Below are 17,642 nucleotides of genomic sequence, written 5' to 3'. Positions count from 1 at the left end.
ACCTATTTTAAAATACTTACTATGTCCCTAATATGTAAGTGCTGAGTTGAAACTACTAATATAGGAAGCCACTTCTGACGTTTCTGAGGGAAAAAATAACACTCACTGAAAAAATGAGTAAATTATACATGTGAGTAAGGTGTGTGGCAGGCACACAAGGACTTCTTCTCAATGCGGTGTGTGGATGTTCTCATGAGATTCCTGGGGCATAAGAACATCTTTGTGGCTGTTCTTATGGCTCGTGATTAAAAAGGGAGAAGGTAGAAGTCAATCTGATTCGAATTCCCGGTAGTGAGGTCTCCCGGTTTCCCCTGGGCTTTCTCCCTCAAAATCCAGCCTTCTTTTCTTACCACTTGCCACAGACCATTGCTGTCCTCTGTTGAACATGTGCTGAAGGACACGGGAGGGTATGGCTGTGACTGGCAACGTGCGGTGTTGGGCTTATTTGCCTGGAGAGTGTGCAGTCTGCTGTACATCCCGCAGCACCGGGGGTCTTGTTTGTCATTCAGTGAAGGTAAACTGCATTTAATGAAGTTCGCCCGGATATCTCAAGGATGAGAGTTCAAATCAAACTCATTCTTACAGAAAAAAACCAAACGATCTGTTGAAACAATCAAACTAAGAAATGCCACGTCGTGCTATTTTGGCAGTGATCTGAATTATGACACACCTTCCCCCATTTGTGTGGGAGAGATCACAAGTGGAATGCAAGATTAATTATTTGGTGACGGTTGGGGTTTTTTCCACCGGAGATTACCTCTTTGCATAGCTATGAGCTGCTGTTGGTAATTTCTGTTCACGTCCCTAATAAAAGCGTGACCCTTTATCACAGAACCAAGTCAGAGACAACTATCAGCTACAGCTTCATCTGCTGCAAAAAATAGCGCTTGTTTCTAGATATGCTGCAGTTTAAGCTGCAGTTCTAAATTGTTCTTATTTAGTAGTTCTCACATGAACTGCTGTGTTTGCTCAGAGACCAATTTGGTTTTAGGAAGGCTCTGTGTAGTCACTATAGCCTGTCTTGATGTTATCAGCTGAAAGATGAGAGCCATAGATCTTAATTCTCACTGTTAAGGAGTGTCAAAAATATGCAGCAGGAGCCCATATGTTATGTGTACGTTACTTAGACCTGCCTGTTATCCCTAGGGCAGCTTTTTTTATATATTGGAACACAAAAATAATGCAATCATGCTGCTTGTGGATGTAATGACTATAACTGTGTCAATCCATTCCCAAATGGATCTCTCATTAAATCCAGATTGCCATAAAAGAAAGAAGTGGTGAGGATGAAGCCCTGCTCAGATATACACCACATTAAAAGGTCAACAAAGAACAAACCCAAAGTTTTGTCTATAGTAGATATTGTTCTGTTTCTTTTTGAAAAAAGCCTGTCCCTCACTCCCCGCCCCGGAAAGCATTAACGCTTCATCGCTCAATTATCTAGAAAGGTTCTCCAATAGTAAGACAAGTGCCAGAAGAGTCTAAAAAGTCTGTAGGGCACGAATGAATGACAGGTTTGTTTTTATGACTTCCTACAATGAAATGAGAAATGACTTTTTTGAGAACAGGAATTATAAAGGAGTTTGGTCAAACATGTAGTGTGAAATCTTGCTTTCAACAAACTAAGAAACATTTTCAGCAAATGCAAAGGCATGGCTTGATGAAAGTATTTGGAATCCAAAGTCTCTTTATCACTTTGGGCCTAAGTATAAAAAGCTTAATGCCAGTACTAACCTGAATCTCTATCACTTCACTAACATCAGGTTAAATCCAAACAAAATGAACAAACCACACCTTTCGGCTGCATCATCTAGTGACTTGTGGTGATGCGATTCTCATGTCCCTCTTGAGGACCAAGCTGGCCTGCCTCCTCCTGCCTCAGGCACAGCGCTGCTGTGGAGGAGGGTCCTTGGCCGCAGCCGGCCAGCGATCCTCACTGCTGCGGGCTGCGGCTGAAGCCACAGACTCGCCTGCTCCCAGGCCTTTTGGGGGTGGCCGATACTCCTGGAAACGCTTGGTTTGGCTGTGCCTGTCATCTGATCTGGTGCCAAGCTGTAATCAGGAGCCTGCTTGTTCCATCTAATCTTGGGGCCATATCCCTGTCTTGTCCTTGGTTTGTAATTTCTTTACAGCAGCAGCTACGTCTGTGTTTTGTGCAATCTGGCCATCAGCTGCAGAGACACGTGCAGTTTGGCTTGGGGTGCTGGTGTGGCTCCAGAGTGAACACCCCCAGTTGTCCTCACGTGCTGCCTGTTGGCTTGGACCACTGAGGACTCCAAAAAAGTGTTCAAAGCAGCAAGTGGGCTACGCCATCATGAAATCCTCCAGCACTGACTGAAGTTCTCCGGGAGACCCTGTGACACGCTGAGGTGATTTTCAGGATGTACAAAGGCCCAAAACGTGTCAGGGCCCTCATGTTTCCTCCTGACTGTTAGCCCTCTAACCTTTGCCACTCACTTCTTCATCTTCCCCAAGATTTCCCCTGGCTAATCTTTTCCCTGCTTTGCTTTCTGTACCTTCTGTTGCTGTTCCCCCTTGCTGAAGCACCTATCTCTCTTATCGCTCTTTTTTATTGTTAGTTTGTTGTTGGGTTTTGTTGTTTCTCCGTCTGTTTTTTTTTTTTTAAATTTGGGAACAACAATAATTTTCTCCTCCCAGGAAATCCAGCGCAGAGCAACCCAGAGCTTGAAGGAAGCTGTATTGCAGCACCATCAGGAGATTGCCAGGTGGTAATGAGAACATGTTCAAAGTGTCCATGTCCTTGGAAACCTGAGGAAAGAACCATGCAGGGTGGCAACATGGCAGCTGTTCTCCATGTTACAATGTGGTACAGACACCTTGAACAGATCTTTGAGTAGGAGTACACCACTAAATCAGCCACTCATTTGGACATCCATGCTCTGGATAGACCATGTGGGAGATTCACAAGGAGAAGGTGTCCTTTGGATCCCATTTCCTGACCCTGCAGAGTCCACCAGAGAAGACAAATCCAGGAAACCTCTTCAGCTCGCTCCTAGCCCCAGCCTGCGCCAGCGATCCCCTGTGCCAGCACTCCTCACTCCAGCCAGAGTAAGTGGGCTGCTTTTCTAGGAGTTTCTTTTTTGGGGCAATTGGCAGGGGGTATGAGTGGTGGCTTCTTCCACTAGAGTTTCTGGTTCCTCCAGAGCCACTGAGTTATGCTCCCCAGAAGTGCCAGGTAGGCCAGTCAGTGGAGCACAAGGAAGAGTAATGTCTGCTGTGTCCCCCTCTCTTCAGAGACCTCTTTAGGTGCAGGCTGAAAGGACACAAAATGGCAGCAGGCTCCAGACCACATGGTGACCGTTGGGGCATCTCCTCTCCATAAAAGAGAGTAGCACAACGTCTGGAGTGCAGGTGGCCTTTCATGAGGTCCAGAAGGCATCGCCGCTCCATGAACAGAGCATTTTGGCCAAAAGTCTAGGTACACAGCAAATGGCTAGTTTCTCTAGAGATGAAAAAGGGAGAGAACAGGACAGGACAGAATGTCTTGTGTCACTGTGGATGGCAGAAAGAAGGTTTCCCTAGTAAAAGGATGCTTTTTTTTTGTCCTGCAGGATGCAATCAGCTGGTTCCACCCCTTGCCTTTCTAGCCCTTACAAGTCTCACTCCCCCATCCGTATGAGCTGCTTACACAGCCTTATTCCCTCTGCCGCTCTCTCCACCGCCTCCCAAGAAGCAGACAGCGAGCAAATCTCTCCTCACCCTCCCCCTGTTTCTGAGCTGCATGGCACAGCCACTTGTCAGCTGCGTTTTTCTCCAGCAAAACACGTAGCCCTCAGCCTGTGATGTTTCCTGAGGGTTGTAGAGGCAGCAGTCACAGCCACATGCCAGAATTCTCAAAAGGTCAAAAAAGACGTAGAGGGCCAGGGCAGACACAGAGTAACCATGCTTGCCCAGAAGAGGTGGGTACTGAGGTCCCCTTGGGGGTTAGGGGGTTAGCAGGCAAACCTAAACCCCTCTTCTGGGGAACAGGACTCCTTCTTCCACTTTAACCTGCTCAGTTCACCCTGTTAATGAAGGCATGGTCAGACATTGGGGCATCATCTCGCTTCTCCAGCTACTCACAGACTACAGAAGATGGGCATAAAGCTGCTGAAGATACTAGTCCTTTTTCTCCTGGTCCAGATGGAAAGGTTCAGCTAATTCCTTGCAGAATCTGTGTAGAACTCAGCAGTTATCAGGGTTGCAGTGATTTGTGCGGCTTGTGCAGTTTGCACATTTATGTCTAGTCTGTCAATCAGGACCTGCCATATTGCAGTCAAAGAAAAAAGCACATTCCACTTATAGCATTTCATAGTGTGTGGTTAAACTAGCCCTGTCCTCCACTGTTGTGTGGGTAGGGCTTCATCACCCAACAGCACAGAGGGCTTTCAGCCTCTTCCACATGATAGGCAGGTACCTTCATGCTGTGAATGATCCCGCTTGGAAAGAAAGTTTCAGCATCACCTTTGAACCTGATGCTGGAGGAGGGGAAAACACAGACATCATGAGGCCTTCTAGTGAAGCCTGCCAGATTGTCTGTAAATCTGTGTTGGTGGGTCCACTGAGCCTTACTGACAATCGAGTGGTAGCCCTTGCAGGTTAGGTAGTTGCAGCTGCTCTGGGACAGGCACTGGATGGGAGAATGGGTCTTGTCACACAGGGAATCTGTGGAGAGCAGCGGCCTGGATGTTTCAATGGTACCTCTGACTTGTGCAGTCCAAACTGAGAAGGTTTGGAGGATGACCTCAGGATCTTTAATCATGACTTCATCCATGTTGGATTTGTCCACCACAGCCTGTTTGGCCGCTGGCTGGTGGGACTCAGGGGTCATAAGGCTCTGGGGGGCAGCTACCATGCAACTGCAGTGGTGGTGCCAGCGGGTTTCATTTTGTAGTTCTGCATCTTGCTGCTGGTTGACCCACTGGTATGAGCTCATCTCCCTGGCTCAGAGTCTTCAGCTGACAAGGGACAAAGCGATTACACAGACAAAGACTTTCAGAAACTCAATGTCTGTATCTTCTTCCCCAGGCAAAGGGTTGTCCAGGAGGAGCCAGTTCATTCTGGGTGTCCTCCTGGAGGAGCTGCCGTAACTGCAGTATGAAGCCTCTTGTTGTCCCTCCACCAGTGACCAAACTCAGCGCTGGGAGGAGGCCTGGGCAGAAGGTCTACAGTGTCACCTGGAACAGGGCAAGGAACGGGTGAAGCAGTAATATGATCAAAAGCAAAGAACTCGTGCATGGGAGGCCTTGTACCAGAGAGGATGGCTGGGGTAGGATCTGGCAGGTGGAAAGACAACTTGCAGGAAGGCAGAGCTTCAAATCTCCTGCATGGATGTTCAGTCCAGGGAACCAGACTGCATCTTGTCCAAAACGGTACAGCAGTGCATACTGCAGCTGCAGGGACCTTGGCACAGCTGAATTGAATCTCCTGACGCACTCCTGTTTCGCTGTGGTCCTTCTTAATAGGCAGTTCGCAAGCAAGAACTTAAATGTTTTCATTTGCGGGGGGCCAAGTGTGCAAATATTCGCTTGTGTCTTACAAGCCGTTTTGAAGAACTGCAAATGTAATGCACTAGACTTGATGCCAGAACCCAGCGAAACTGCAGGTCACTTACTGTGCTTCTCTACACAGCTCCTCGCTGACGTGATAATGTGAGAAAAAGTTGCTGGTTTCCTGCGCAAGCTCTGCCATGGCCAGGGAAGATGTGCTGACCTCGGGGTGAGATATCTTACAAACACTCTCATCACCACTGAATGTGTTATTTAGCATTGTCTCTGCTGATTTTCATTTTCACCGCTTTCCTTTTTGTCCTTTGCTTTTTAAAATATTGCTGGTTAAAATCAAGCCCTAGCCTTGCCAATGCTTTTGGAAAATGTCCATGCACAAGTTCTACCTGGGGAACCAAGGAACAGTTTAGTTGGGTAAGAGTTTGCTGGAATATTGCTGACTAGCATTCCTTTACCACAAGGCAGTAGAGGAAGGTGCCATTTTAAGCACAGGAATTCAGTGAGTGGTGAATGCTCACATTTCAGTGGGCTCACAGTGTAAGCTCCTCAATGTGACAGTTTATTCTCTGTAACTAATAGAAAGATAGATTTAGATTTAGTGGTAGGTTTAATGAATATGATAATTTGTTCCATTATTATTTTGTGTGATTACTCCTTTTTTTTTCAATATCTTTTCCTTTAATTGAAGATTTAATAGTGAGTCAAAGCATCTGAAAAATTTTGCTTTGTATTATGGACTTTTAAAAATGGGAGTCAGAGTTGCTAGTAACAGAAAATCCTAGAGATGTGTTTGTTCGATTTTTCTGAAGGAAATTATTTAGCAAGTAGAACATTCGTCTTGCATGATGCTTATCAGAGAAGACAGAATTTAAAAAAATTATACATTGAAAAAATAGCGTCTGATTACATACAACATGTTCTGCCAGATATTCTGAGACAGCACCAGAAGGCACCACATTTCAAGTGGCAACAACATGTCATGGAAATATCTGAAAAGTCTCCTTTTCAGTAAAATGTCTGTTTATCATGCACTTGTTATCAAGCTGGCCTGTTTGTTTTTACCTTAATTTCCCCGTTCTTCAATCAGTATGTACATGTTCGCTTTTCAGATAGATTCTGATTTTCAGTGATTTAAGAGCATAAAGAAGCATAATATATATTTTTAAAATATATATATATTTAAAATTAATTAATTCCTACAGCAGCTATATTGATCTCATTGATTCATATTGACTTCAGTCCCTTGTTCTTATGTACATAAAAAATTACAACAAAAATAAAATCTATTTCAACAGCTTCTTCACCTGCGGTGCTGCTGGTGAATTAATAGGCTGATTTAAAGGAAGATACAGAGTGTCTGGAGAAAAAGTAAAGGGCTTGTGTTGTTTATTTGACAGTATGGCTCACTTGACTGATGTAGGCTTTCTGTGTATCCTCAGGCATATTCCTTAGCGTGTTTGTGCTTGAATGCCCTGTCTGTGAACAGGATAATAATATTTCTTCTGTCTATTTAGACGGTAATTTCCATGTGACAGAAACTGGGTTGTACGACATGTTGGTACAGCATCCACCGATGTGATCCACTAATACTGGTTCTTTAAACTGGTGGTAAAAAAGCCAGCTTATACAAATATGCTTTTCTTGGCAATAGGCCTCACTGGTCAAAACCTGATCTGCTGACATCACCTTTGAACTAAAAGCTCAATTGCCTCTGGAGACAAACAGAAGGTGTTCTGAATATAGAGTGTTCTGCTATGCAGGCAGGGTTTCCTTGAGGTACGTAGATCGGGGCAGGAGGAAAAGAGGAGGAGGAAGAAGAATTGCAAAAACTCTGAAACAGCCTATTTTGTCACCTCCAGCAATTCTTCCACTCCTATTTCCTCATACCTAAATTGGGGCAAGCCAGAAGACAACAATTTCACTTGGGTAGTGTCTGTTGAGTTTTGGAAAAACACTCTTCCAGGTCTTTAAGCTGGTGTTCAACAGTACCTCAGAACACCCAATACCCTGAGAAGGGGCTCCTTGGCCTGTTGATGGTGGGAAGAATGTGGAAAGGGAGGTGACTTCATTGTTCATCGTGTGTTGAGATGTACAGGGGGTGCGATGAGACCAATAGGCTGCAGGACTTGGTGGAGGAATCTGAGGACAAGACCGGCAGAGGAAATCAGTAGAGAGGGAGTTTACCAACAAGGAGTTGCCTGCAGAATAGGAAGAAAAAAATGGGAAGAATGGTAGACAGGAGAAAAAGACACATTTTAGAGGATTTTTACATTAGCATCTCAATTCTCATGTCCAAAGAAAATGAACTGCTGAACCCTCTCCCGTTCACCCGCAACTAACCCTTACGTGATGAAATGACAGCGCTGAGGCAAATTGTTGTAGGCTGAGAAAACAGAGCTTCACTAAGCAATAGCAGTGATTTCAGCAAGCTGTGACATTTAAAAGCACAGACTAGCCTATCCTTTCTTTACTAGCAGTAGAGATGGCCTATTATGTTTAATAGGCAACCACGGTCAGTAGCTAAGAGTCAACCAAAACAGCGAGGGAAGCTTCAACTGCTTGGGCATCTTGGAAGTATGAAGAAAAGTGGCACTTTGGTGATAGGATGCAAGAGTGGGGACAGGAAAAATAACCCTTTGAAAGAAATTCATGTCCTCAGGCAGCTTTTAGCCAGAGACAGAATAATGTTTATGTATCTGTGAAACTCTTTACAGACAGGACCTTGCTGTACAAACCCCATTGCTAACAACAGTACTGTTTAAAAAGCCAAATAGGTGGTGAATCCTCACTGCCCTATTTTTAGCACTGGAAATTTAAAAGATGAAGTGAGTGTTTTGAAGGACAGCTCTTCTGGCTAGAAGCTAATCCCACATTATACGGATTTTTGGTCGTTTCAGTTGCTACCAAGAGATTGGAACATGATACCTTGAAGAATCAAACACTGGACAGACAACTACAGGGGGTTTATTGCCACCAGACCAGTTCTGATGGTTCAAGGAAGAGCCCCACAGGTCGTATGAACAAAGGGCAAACCTTCCGCTGTCCTCAGGATGTAACCGCATTGCACAGGTAAGTGCACGCTGTAGAGGCAGGGCGAGCAAATAGTCTGGGCAATAAAATCATGGAACCGTATATAAATGTGCTTGTTTAAATATACCTCCTGCCCTATACTGCAATCTCAGTTGTTTAAACCACTCTGAAGTACTGAATCTTTTAAATCTCATCATTTCATAGTCTCAGACATCTGGTAAACTCCATCTGTGCTATGGAACTATGCTATTTCAAGGTCATGCATTTCAGTAAATGATTCCTAGTGCATTTTGCTCCTGTGTGGATTTAGAGTTCTCAGAATTAACCAGACGGGTCTCTGCATCCGGCGGAGGTACTGCAATACTGGGACAATGAATTCTAGAAAAATCGGATCAGAAAATTAACCCACGGGAACGGGTCATGAAGGGTAAAGGGAAATTGAAATGAGGCTGCAAGGAAGTGGCCTTACATAAAGTGAGTTTATAGGAAATAGCGGAGTTGGCAGTTTGCTAAAGAAATCCTATGAAGCACAACCCCCCCCCCCCCCCTTAGTGCGAAAGGACAGGAATTTTAGTAAGACCAGAGTACCTCAATCATTAGCTCTCCTTTGATCTCAGCATAAGAAGGAAACTTGCAGAAAATGAAATGTAGGTCATCATACCAAGGAGTTATACTAAAATGGTAATACAAGTCTTTATGGTGGAAATTACACTGTAAGTTAGCAAGAGAAATAAAATGCAAGGAAGGATATTTCTGAAAGTATACAAGTCAAAAGAGGGAGTTCAAGCTCAAGTGTTGTACAATACCAAGAAGTGAGGAGAAAGCAGCAGGGAAGGGAAACATAATTTTTTTTTTTTCATTCTTTTCTAATAGACTTAACTGCAATCAAAGAACAAATTCTTGTCTACATACAGAACAATGCATGTGTTGTTTCTGAATTACATTCTCTCTTTTTAGAACTTTTCTTTAATTCTTCTGGTCATTCAGAATTCTTGTTTTCTGTCCCCAGCATGGAGCTTCTGAAAATGTAGGACATGTGCCTTCTTGTTTCACCATCCAGGTTATTACTGAAATATTTAATAATCCCAGATCGGGTCAGGTCTTCTGGATAGTTGGGTGGTACCATCCTACCATCCTCAGTTTTGTCAATGAACCACTAAAAATCACGGAGTCCAGTGTTCCCCCCTGCCCTGCTCCCACTCCAGTGCTGCCATCTACCATAACACTGGGAACTAGCCTGGTTATCAGCACATCATGAAAGGCAGTATCAGAAGCTTTACTAAAATCAAGATATAGAATGTGTACTGTCTGCTCCTACTCAAATACCTGTTAATGGATCATAGGAGAAAAATATTTTGATTTGACACAATTTGTTCTTGGAGAAAAACATATTGGTTGTCAGTTACCTTCTTGTTTTCTTCCAGGTATTTACAAATAGTTTAATTATTTAATACTTTTTCCAGAAAATGAGATTAGGGTGACTGATCCATAATTCTCTACTCTTCCTTTTCTCCCTTTTTAACACATTTATGCTCTTCAGTCTCCTGGACTTCTGACCCGTCTTCTACAAAGTGCTGAGGGTAACCACCACGGCCTCTGAGACTGCTCACCATGTACTTTACAACAAATTTTGTCAGGCCCAGCTGATTTAGTCCAACCTACTTAAATTATATCTCACTCTTTCTTTCTCTATTCAAGCCAAACTATCATAATTAAGTGGATCTAGATGAGCAGTAGGGGTGCGGAAGCTTTGTGTCAGTGGTGGAAATGTGGCTTTGACATCACAGCTCTCTTGGCTGCACTATTTTACCAACTCCAGGAAAGCAATAGAAGCCAACTAAGATGTGTTCACAAACCCTCAGGTGTTTTACAAGGTGAGTGGCAGCGGTTTCTCAGGGCGGGTGGTAAAAGCTAACTACCTCTTTCTGTTTTGGGGCAGCAGGATCATGCATGACTGAAAGGCGTGTGAAAATCTGCCTGTTCCCGAGTGTGAGATTCAGGGGCTGTTTTGGATATCCAGGCATTTCCTACACAGGAACTATCTTTTTGTTATCCTGCCTCTCTCTCATCGCTCTGTGGAAACACCATAAATGCAAGAAAGCCAATAGGTTTATGAGCGGTAGGGGAAAATAAGAAGTTTCTTATATCCTGTATGAGGGGAAAAGAAACCAGCAGTGTTTAGCCTTCTGGCGGTGAAGAAAAAAACCCAATTTCTTTTTCTTTTGCAGGGCAGAGGCTCTGGTCGTACTGTGGTATGTGAAGTGGCTGGGTGCATCGATGAAGGTAGCCCATTTTCTGGCTGAGGAAATCCAGCTGCGGTTTGTGGGATTGTCTTTCACAGCGCTGCCGGTTCACTCCCGTCTGAAGCCCCCCAGATTGTGGAGGTGGTGGGCACAGTGAATTCGGCTGCCGGACACCCTCAGCTGGAGGGGGCTCTCCCGCAGTGCAGCAGGAGAGAGGGGCAGCTCGCTGGGGTGCGCACGTGAGCCTGGCGGGGTGCGCGTCCCCCAAACTGCCACAGGCAGGTGGCATGTGCTGCCATTGGGGACGCGCACCGAGACGAGCATGGGGACAGAGAGTTGCAGGTGTTCCCTCAGCTTTTGACCCTGAGCTCGCCACCCATGGGTTCACCGCAGCAAGTCAGGAGCAGCAGGGCTCTGCCCTCTCACCGGGGTACGTCCTGGCGCTGAAAGGCAGCTGCCTGCTCCTGAGAGACAGCGCTCAGCTTGACCCTGCGTCGGGAAGTGGTGGGTGCAGTTACCCACCAAGGCATGGGCACCGTAACACAAGCTCCTCTGAGATGCCGGAGACCCCCTAGCCAGCAAGGTCTGGCCTTGCCCCATCCCTCTGGCCCAGGGACAGGTCTCAGAGGATGCCATGAAGACCCCTGCGATGGTCTCTCTGCAAGGGGCACGACCAGCGGCTGAGGGAACGCGTGGGGCTCGCCAGCCTCCGGGGAACACTCTGGTGTGGTCCCACACTACGAGTAAGATGGGTCAGCGGTGACCACAGTAGACGGAAAGAGGTCCCACACTACGAGTAAGATGGGTCAGTGGTGACCACAGTAGATGGAAAGAGGTCCCACACTACGAGTAAGATGGGTCAGTGGTGACCACAGTAGACGGAAAGAGGTTTGCGGTGGAAGGGATTGAAGGCACCACGCTGCATGGTGCGGCATGGACATGGCCTGCGCATCTGCCCCGAGCTTGCTTCCCGCTGCGTATTACAGCCAGTGGTTGTACCCCTACTTACTCACTTTATCTGGAAAGAGACCAGAAAAGGTACAGTCTCCTTTCCAATAGAGTCAGGGGCACCTCGAAAGTAGTAATTTATAGGTGATTTGTGGAGAAATTGGTTTTTTATTCTGGGCTTGGGCTCACTTTTATGGTTTTAGGGTCCCTGGGGAAGGTCTGACAGGTATTAGTTTGGGTTTCTTTCCTGCTCGTTTCTTATCCTAGCAGTATCAAGAAACAAATATATATGTAAAATATATGTAAATACGTAACATCTAAATATATATGAAAAAATCCACGAACCCAACCACGACTGATGCTAGAGGATTGCCTGAATGGCTGGGTGTGTAAAACCTGACCTGCTCACTAAAGGACTGATGCTGGTGCATTCTTTAAAAAAAAAAATAAAATAAAAATTCGCCCACATGTTAATTGCTCAGTGGAGTTATGTAAGTGTTAGGGAAAACATATACCATCATAAACTTAAACAATCTTGTCTAAAAATCCTATTCCTACACAGTTTCCTTTACTCTTTTCTATTGGTATGTTATTGTTTTGTGATTACTACTGGGTATAAACACATCTGATTTTCTAAAGTAATCATAATAATTAATAAAAATTGACAAGGTCATCTTACAAATGACAGCTAAAAAAGGGGAGATGTAGTACTTTTCCTTTGTAGATGAATTTCAAGCCTCAGTGAAAATGACACATTTTGAAGTGTTTACTACAGACTACTTTACTGGAATAGGTAGATACGAAAATAAATGAACATTTATAAAAAGCTCTAGCTACTTTGCTGAAAATAGTTTTACTTCTTACTCAGCTAGCAACTGATAAGTGTGTCTGAGGAGAAACGGCTTATCTTTTAATTTCTGGGTGTTCATTGTAAGTGTAACAAATAGATCACATTTTTTATACAGTGGAAGAATTATTGCCCATTTTATTCTGAATTAGGTCTTATGTTCCTATCCCAAGGAAAATCAAATTGTTTAGAACTTTTCTCCTAAGCTTCTTGTTTTATGGCTTTGAGAAAGCTGGTTTCCTCCCATCTTCTAGTCAGCGGTGGAGTTCTGGGTGGGAATTGCAGCATATGGATCTCCTTAGGTCACAACATCTGCAGCGTACGAGGGGTGATGTTCAAGGCTGTGTGAGCAAGGTAAATAAACAAGTGCCAGCATTAGGATCATATACAATCCTAAATCAGTGGAATAACTCGGCGTTAAAGTTACCTACGATGCTGACTCATGTCACAAAGATTTCATAACTTTTTTCTGTGATAAGCCTGTGAACAAGTTTTCTTTTAATTAAGCTATTATGTTCTCACAGAGCACTTTTTAGCTTTCAATATGTCACGTCTCCTAACCTTCCAAACCCACATCTTTGCCAGGCTGCCAATGTAAAATAAAGTTCTGGATCTTTCCCCCAAGCACTTCCTGAAATCTTTTTTTTCCTGTCATTATATAAAGTGCTATGGTGCTCTTTCTTTTAAGCTTGCCATCTGGATGTCATTCTTGATTTTGCCTCTTTTTAAATATGCATATTCAGGCTAGACCTGAAATGACGCAGCTTCTTTCTATATAACAGTTCTAAAAGCTGTACTTTCTTTCCCAGACGTTTCATCAAAACTTTGCTGATGTCTTCATCATCTCAGGTCTTGGTATTTCAAGTTCTTCCTCTCTGTTATGAAACCCTGTGTTTTCTACCTCCCTAGGGATATGCAAACTGGTGCTGCAAAATTTATTTTCCTGACTGCATGGACCATACAAAACCCCTTTTGAATCATCTTCCCCTACCACCTCGTATCAGTCACAAGTTTCTTGCCTTCACCTTTTCATAGAATCGTTTTGGTTGGGAAAGACCTTTAAGATCATCAAGGTACCTCACCACTCAGCCCTTCCTAGGTTAGCTGATCTTGAAATGAAACCTGGCGTGCCTTGTATCCTCATCTCCGTGACTTTATTCACGTGTAAACCCATCGTCTCCTGAAATCGGGGCTCACGGCAAGGGTTTGTTGGGCTTTTTTAAACTTTTTTAAAGTAATGGACGATTGTGTTAATTGTTCTAATCCTTTAACATATCTGTCTGTGTTGCTTAAAAAACCCCAAGATTTTCTTGTAGAATTCACAAGATTGGATAGCCACATCAGCGAGAATAGATATTTAAAGGATGTATAATGAAACTGAAACCTAAAAAAAGATAAAGGAAAATAAAAATGTTTGGTTTTCTATAAACCAAGAAATCAGAGACCCTGTTGCAATAGTTTGCATAGAGATTACTGTGTTCTTAAAACTCACTTAAAATCTGCTTTTCATGTCACTGCCATTCCTGACAGTGGAGTTTACTGGTTACTGTCCTAACAGACACCTCTGAGATCGTAACTGTATTTTTATTAAAAAACATCCAATACTTGATAAACTAGCCGCAGTTCACTTTCTGTTTTTGCTTCATCATAGCCTGCACTTTGATTTTTCTCAAGCTAGAGAACATAATTAAAAATTAGGAGAGAAGACTTGTCCTGCCGGCTTAATGCTCACACGGGTTGGGGTTCCTGACCGTGGCCAGTAAGCAGACTCGTGGGCGAGAGCAGCAGAACCGGGACACGTGGGAAGTAGCTCGTTTCTTACAGCCAACCCGTCTTCAGGCTGCCTGTGTTTTAGAAACTTCCTGAGTCAAAATCGTGTCCCTGATCACTGTGCTTCATAGCTGCTTTATGCGCCGTGACTTTTGTCTAACCTTTTGTCACTCAGATGCAGTTTTGTTTTCCGCAGCTCCTCGTGGCAGCGACTTCCACAGCTCCGTGGACGTGTCTGCTGGAAAACAGTATCGTTTTTTGTTTGCTTAAACTTGTTTCTTCATACTGTCGCTGGGAGTCCCCTAGTTCTCCTATTTTGAGACTTTCTCTGTTCAACTTTCCCTGTGGTGTTTAGGACTTTACAGACCTCTGGTTTATCTCCCACTTACTTAGGTCTTTTCCGAACTGGAAAATATTAGGCTATGTATTCTCTCCCGTGCGAGTTGTTCCTTATTTCTGACCAGCCCGGGCAATAAGGAAACAGATGTGAAGAAGCGGCTTGTCACTACAGAAGAACACCAAACCAAGGGGGCCTGAGTCCTGGCATTCCTCTTCCAAAACACAGTTGTGAATCCCAGCGGCAAAGCGCTTCCCTCACCCCCTCTCATACAGTTACCCATTACCTCACAAGGTATCAGTTTGTTTCCTGTGCATTGAATGCTCCTCCCTTCCACTGAGCCAGAACGAGCACTGAAAGATGTTATTTATTATTGGTTTATGTTATTATTGTTGGCTTTGGTTTTATAGTTTTGCTTTTTTAAGCAGAGAAATCCAGTGTGAGAACTTCGAAATTCAGCGTGACAAATTAGGAAATGGTAGAATTAAGATTATGGGTACATCATTGATTTACCCCATGTGTATAAACGGTATCATGTTAGTTCTTAATTAGCTCCACAACGTGTTATAGTTCTGTGTTCATCACTGCGTCAGGCAGACAGCTAACTAACCAGGTCTGTACAGGGAAGGAGGCTCCTGCCGGTGGGACCTCACCTCATTTGTCGCTGAGCCAAAACATGCGTCGAGTGCAGAAAGTCTGGGTTTCTTGGGTGAATAAGGGGAAGGATCCCTGGATTGCTGTCCCTGCCTCCCCTCACAGCTCCAGTGCCATACAGGACAAGTCCCTTCAACCAAGGTTTCATAGGTGGGCACTACTGTTTTCCTTGTTTTCTGGGTGGGAGGACCGTGTCTGCATCACAGACCTGTTGGTGTGGATACGCCATTCAGGAATGCAATTGCAACTGACTTGTCCCGTGCTAGCAAAAGGTTGTACATATGTTTATATATGTACAAACTATATGACTTTACTACTATATTTCTTTCCTACAAGGGGAGAGGGAGAGTGAGGGGAACGAATTACCTGAAAGTAAGTCTACCAGCAAAAGTTCTGTTTTTTTGTAGCGTGTGCAATGGCCATCTGCCTAGTGTTTGGGATGTCCAGAAACATGTCAGACAGTAAATTATTACCAAAATAGGTAGGTCACTACTGAAAGCAGTGTTCTGCCCCCAGCAGAGATAGCAGAGACATAAAGGACCGAGGTGATTTTAGCGCAGACTGCAACCAGAGTGCTCTGACCGCATGCAGGAAAGGATGAATATGGGGCTGTGACACCCAACGGCGGGTGACACTTGGGGGAGAGGGTGGCCTTGATCCGAATGGCCTAAATGAGTGGGAAACCCATTCACGTGGGTGGGCACAAGAACTCCTGATGAAGAGTGGGGAAGGGCTAAAGCCTCCGTGGCTTGCTTTCCCCTTTCCCTCCCGCTGAGTCCCTGCCCGACGCTGCTGATGCTTTGGCTTTAAACCCCTCTGTGCCGCGGCTCAGCCTCTGTCCGTGGGGGCACTAGTACCCTCCTCCCCGCTCGGGGGTGTTCAGAGAGGCTCGTTAATGCTGATGAAGCACTCAGCGGCGGGAGGACGGGCGCCCCGGCAAAGCCCATGGGGAAATCAGTAATTACCTCTTTAGCGCTCTGCTCGGAGGGAGAGTGCGGAGGAGAGGGGTGACCCGGGGGCTGTCACAACCCGCACGTTAAAAACAAAGCGGGGTGGTGCCGGGCATGGCATGGCATGGCATGGCATGGCATGGCATGGCATGGCATGGCATGGCATCCCGCCGGGCCGCACTGCCCGCGGGAACGCAGCGCCGGGGCAATGAGCGGCAAGTCCCACCCCCTCATGGAAAGCCTTATTAGCATACCGATGAGGCCCCGCCCCCCGGGCGGCCATTTGTAGCCGCGGCGCCCTGGCTGTGGGGGTGGGTGGTGCTCCTTTCCCTCCCCTCCGCTCGGCGCTGCCGCACCGCACGGCGGGGCGCTGCCGGCGGCGCACTCGGCGGAGCGCAGGGGCGGCGGGGCCTGCGGTTGTTCAGCCCCGGCGGGCCGAGGAGGGAGGAGGAGAGCGGGCGGGAGAGAGGCGCCGGACTCGGCGGCGGCGCTGCCGCGATCGGCTCCACTCGGTTCCCCCATGGCCGCGGGCTGCAGGGACGGCCCGGGGCAGGAGAAGTACCGGCTGGTGGTGGTGGGCGGCGGTGGCGTGGGCAAGTCGGCGCTCACCATCCAGTTCATCCAGGTGAGGGGCCGCGGCGCCTGAGGGGGGGGGGAAACCGGTCCGCCCGGCCGCGGGGCCTGGGCGCTGCCCGGCGCGCAGCGCAGCGCGGGGCGGGGGGGCCCGGGGCCGTGGCGGCGGGCGGCAGCTCTCGGAGGCGCCGCGGCCGGCGGTGGCGGGTCTCGCCTCGCTGCCGGGTGGGGAAGCGGGAAGCCAGGGGCGGGGAGGCGGCGGCGTGACCTTGAGGGGCCCGGGGCGGCGGTTGAGGCGCGGCGCCCCGGGGCGGTGCGAGCCCCCGGGAAGGTTCTGGAGGGCGGGAAGGGGCGGACGCCGCCCCCGGCCCGCCGGGCGCCTCCGCCGGGCAGAGGGCTGCGCGGCTCCGGCGGCCGGCGCCGCCGGGGTGGGGTTTCGCCGCGCCGGGTCGGGCGCGCACAGCGCCGGAGGTGCGGGGTGGTCGGGGCCGCCGAGGCGCTGGGACCGGCGGCCGCCCGGCGGCGCGGGCGGGGTCCGGCTCCGGCTCCGCGCTCCGCCCGGGAAGCGGCAGTCCCGGTGACCGGCCGCGGCCGGGGGAGCAGTGACACTTGGCGTCCGGCTCCGAAATAGCTGCCCCGGGGCTGAGCCTGGGCCGCTGGTGCCGGCCCAGCAAGGGGCGAGGAAGCTCTGGCAGCCCCGCAGTGTCGGAGGGGGGTTGCGGGCAGGGGGGCACGCTGCGCTAGCTCCGGCCAGCGATCGCCCGCCGCCCCTCTGAGCTCTTG

The 17,642-nt window shown here is 47.2% G+C and overlaps 1 protein-coding gene and 1 long non-coding RNA gene across 2 annotated transcripts in view; one reads left to right on the top strand and one right to left on the bottom strand.

The window, feature by feature from the left end:
• Window positions 1-12,771: 12,771 nt before the first annotated feature.
• On the bottom strand, window positions 12,772-15,027 carry LOC129207301 (uncharacterized). The gene is made up of 3 exons (XR_008577423.1): window positions 14,969-15,027; window positions 14,507-14,580; window positions 12,772-12,916 (listed from the first exon to the last, which is right to left on the bottom strand). It is a non-coding gene; the product is annotated as an uncharacterized LOC129207301 (long non-coding RNA).
• Window positions 15,028-16,568: 1,541 nt separating this feature from the next.
• RRAS2 (RAS related 2) overlaps window positions 16,569-17,642 on the top strand; it is a 44,100-nt gene continuing 43,026 nt past the window's right edge. Inside the window, exon 1 of the mRNA XM_054828020.1 lies at window positions 16,569-16,911. Within this exon, the coding sequence (XP_054683995.1) occupies window positions 16,807-16,911 (105 nt within the window). The 5' untranslated portion in view covers window positions 16,569-16,806. The remainder of the gene's footprint in view (window positions 16,912-17,642) is intronic.

This window comes from Grus americana, chromosome 5 (assembly GCF_028858705.1).
Source record: "Grus americana isolate bGruAme1 chromosome 5, bGruAme1.mat, whole genome shotgun sequence".
NCBI classification, from domain to species: domain Eukaryota; kingdom Metazoa; phylum Chordata; class Aves; order Gruiformes; family Gruidae; genus Grus; species Grus americana.
Note: the sequence above shows the minus strand (reverse complement) of the source record. Positions and strands in the feature narration are given on the sequence as shown.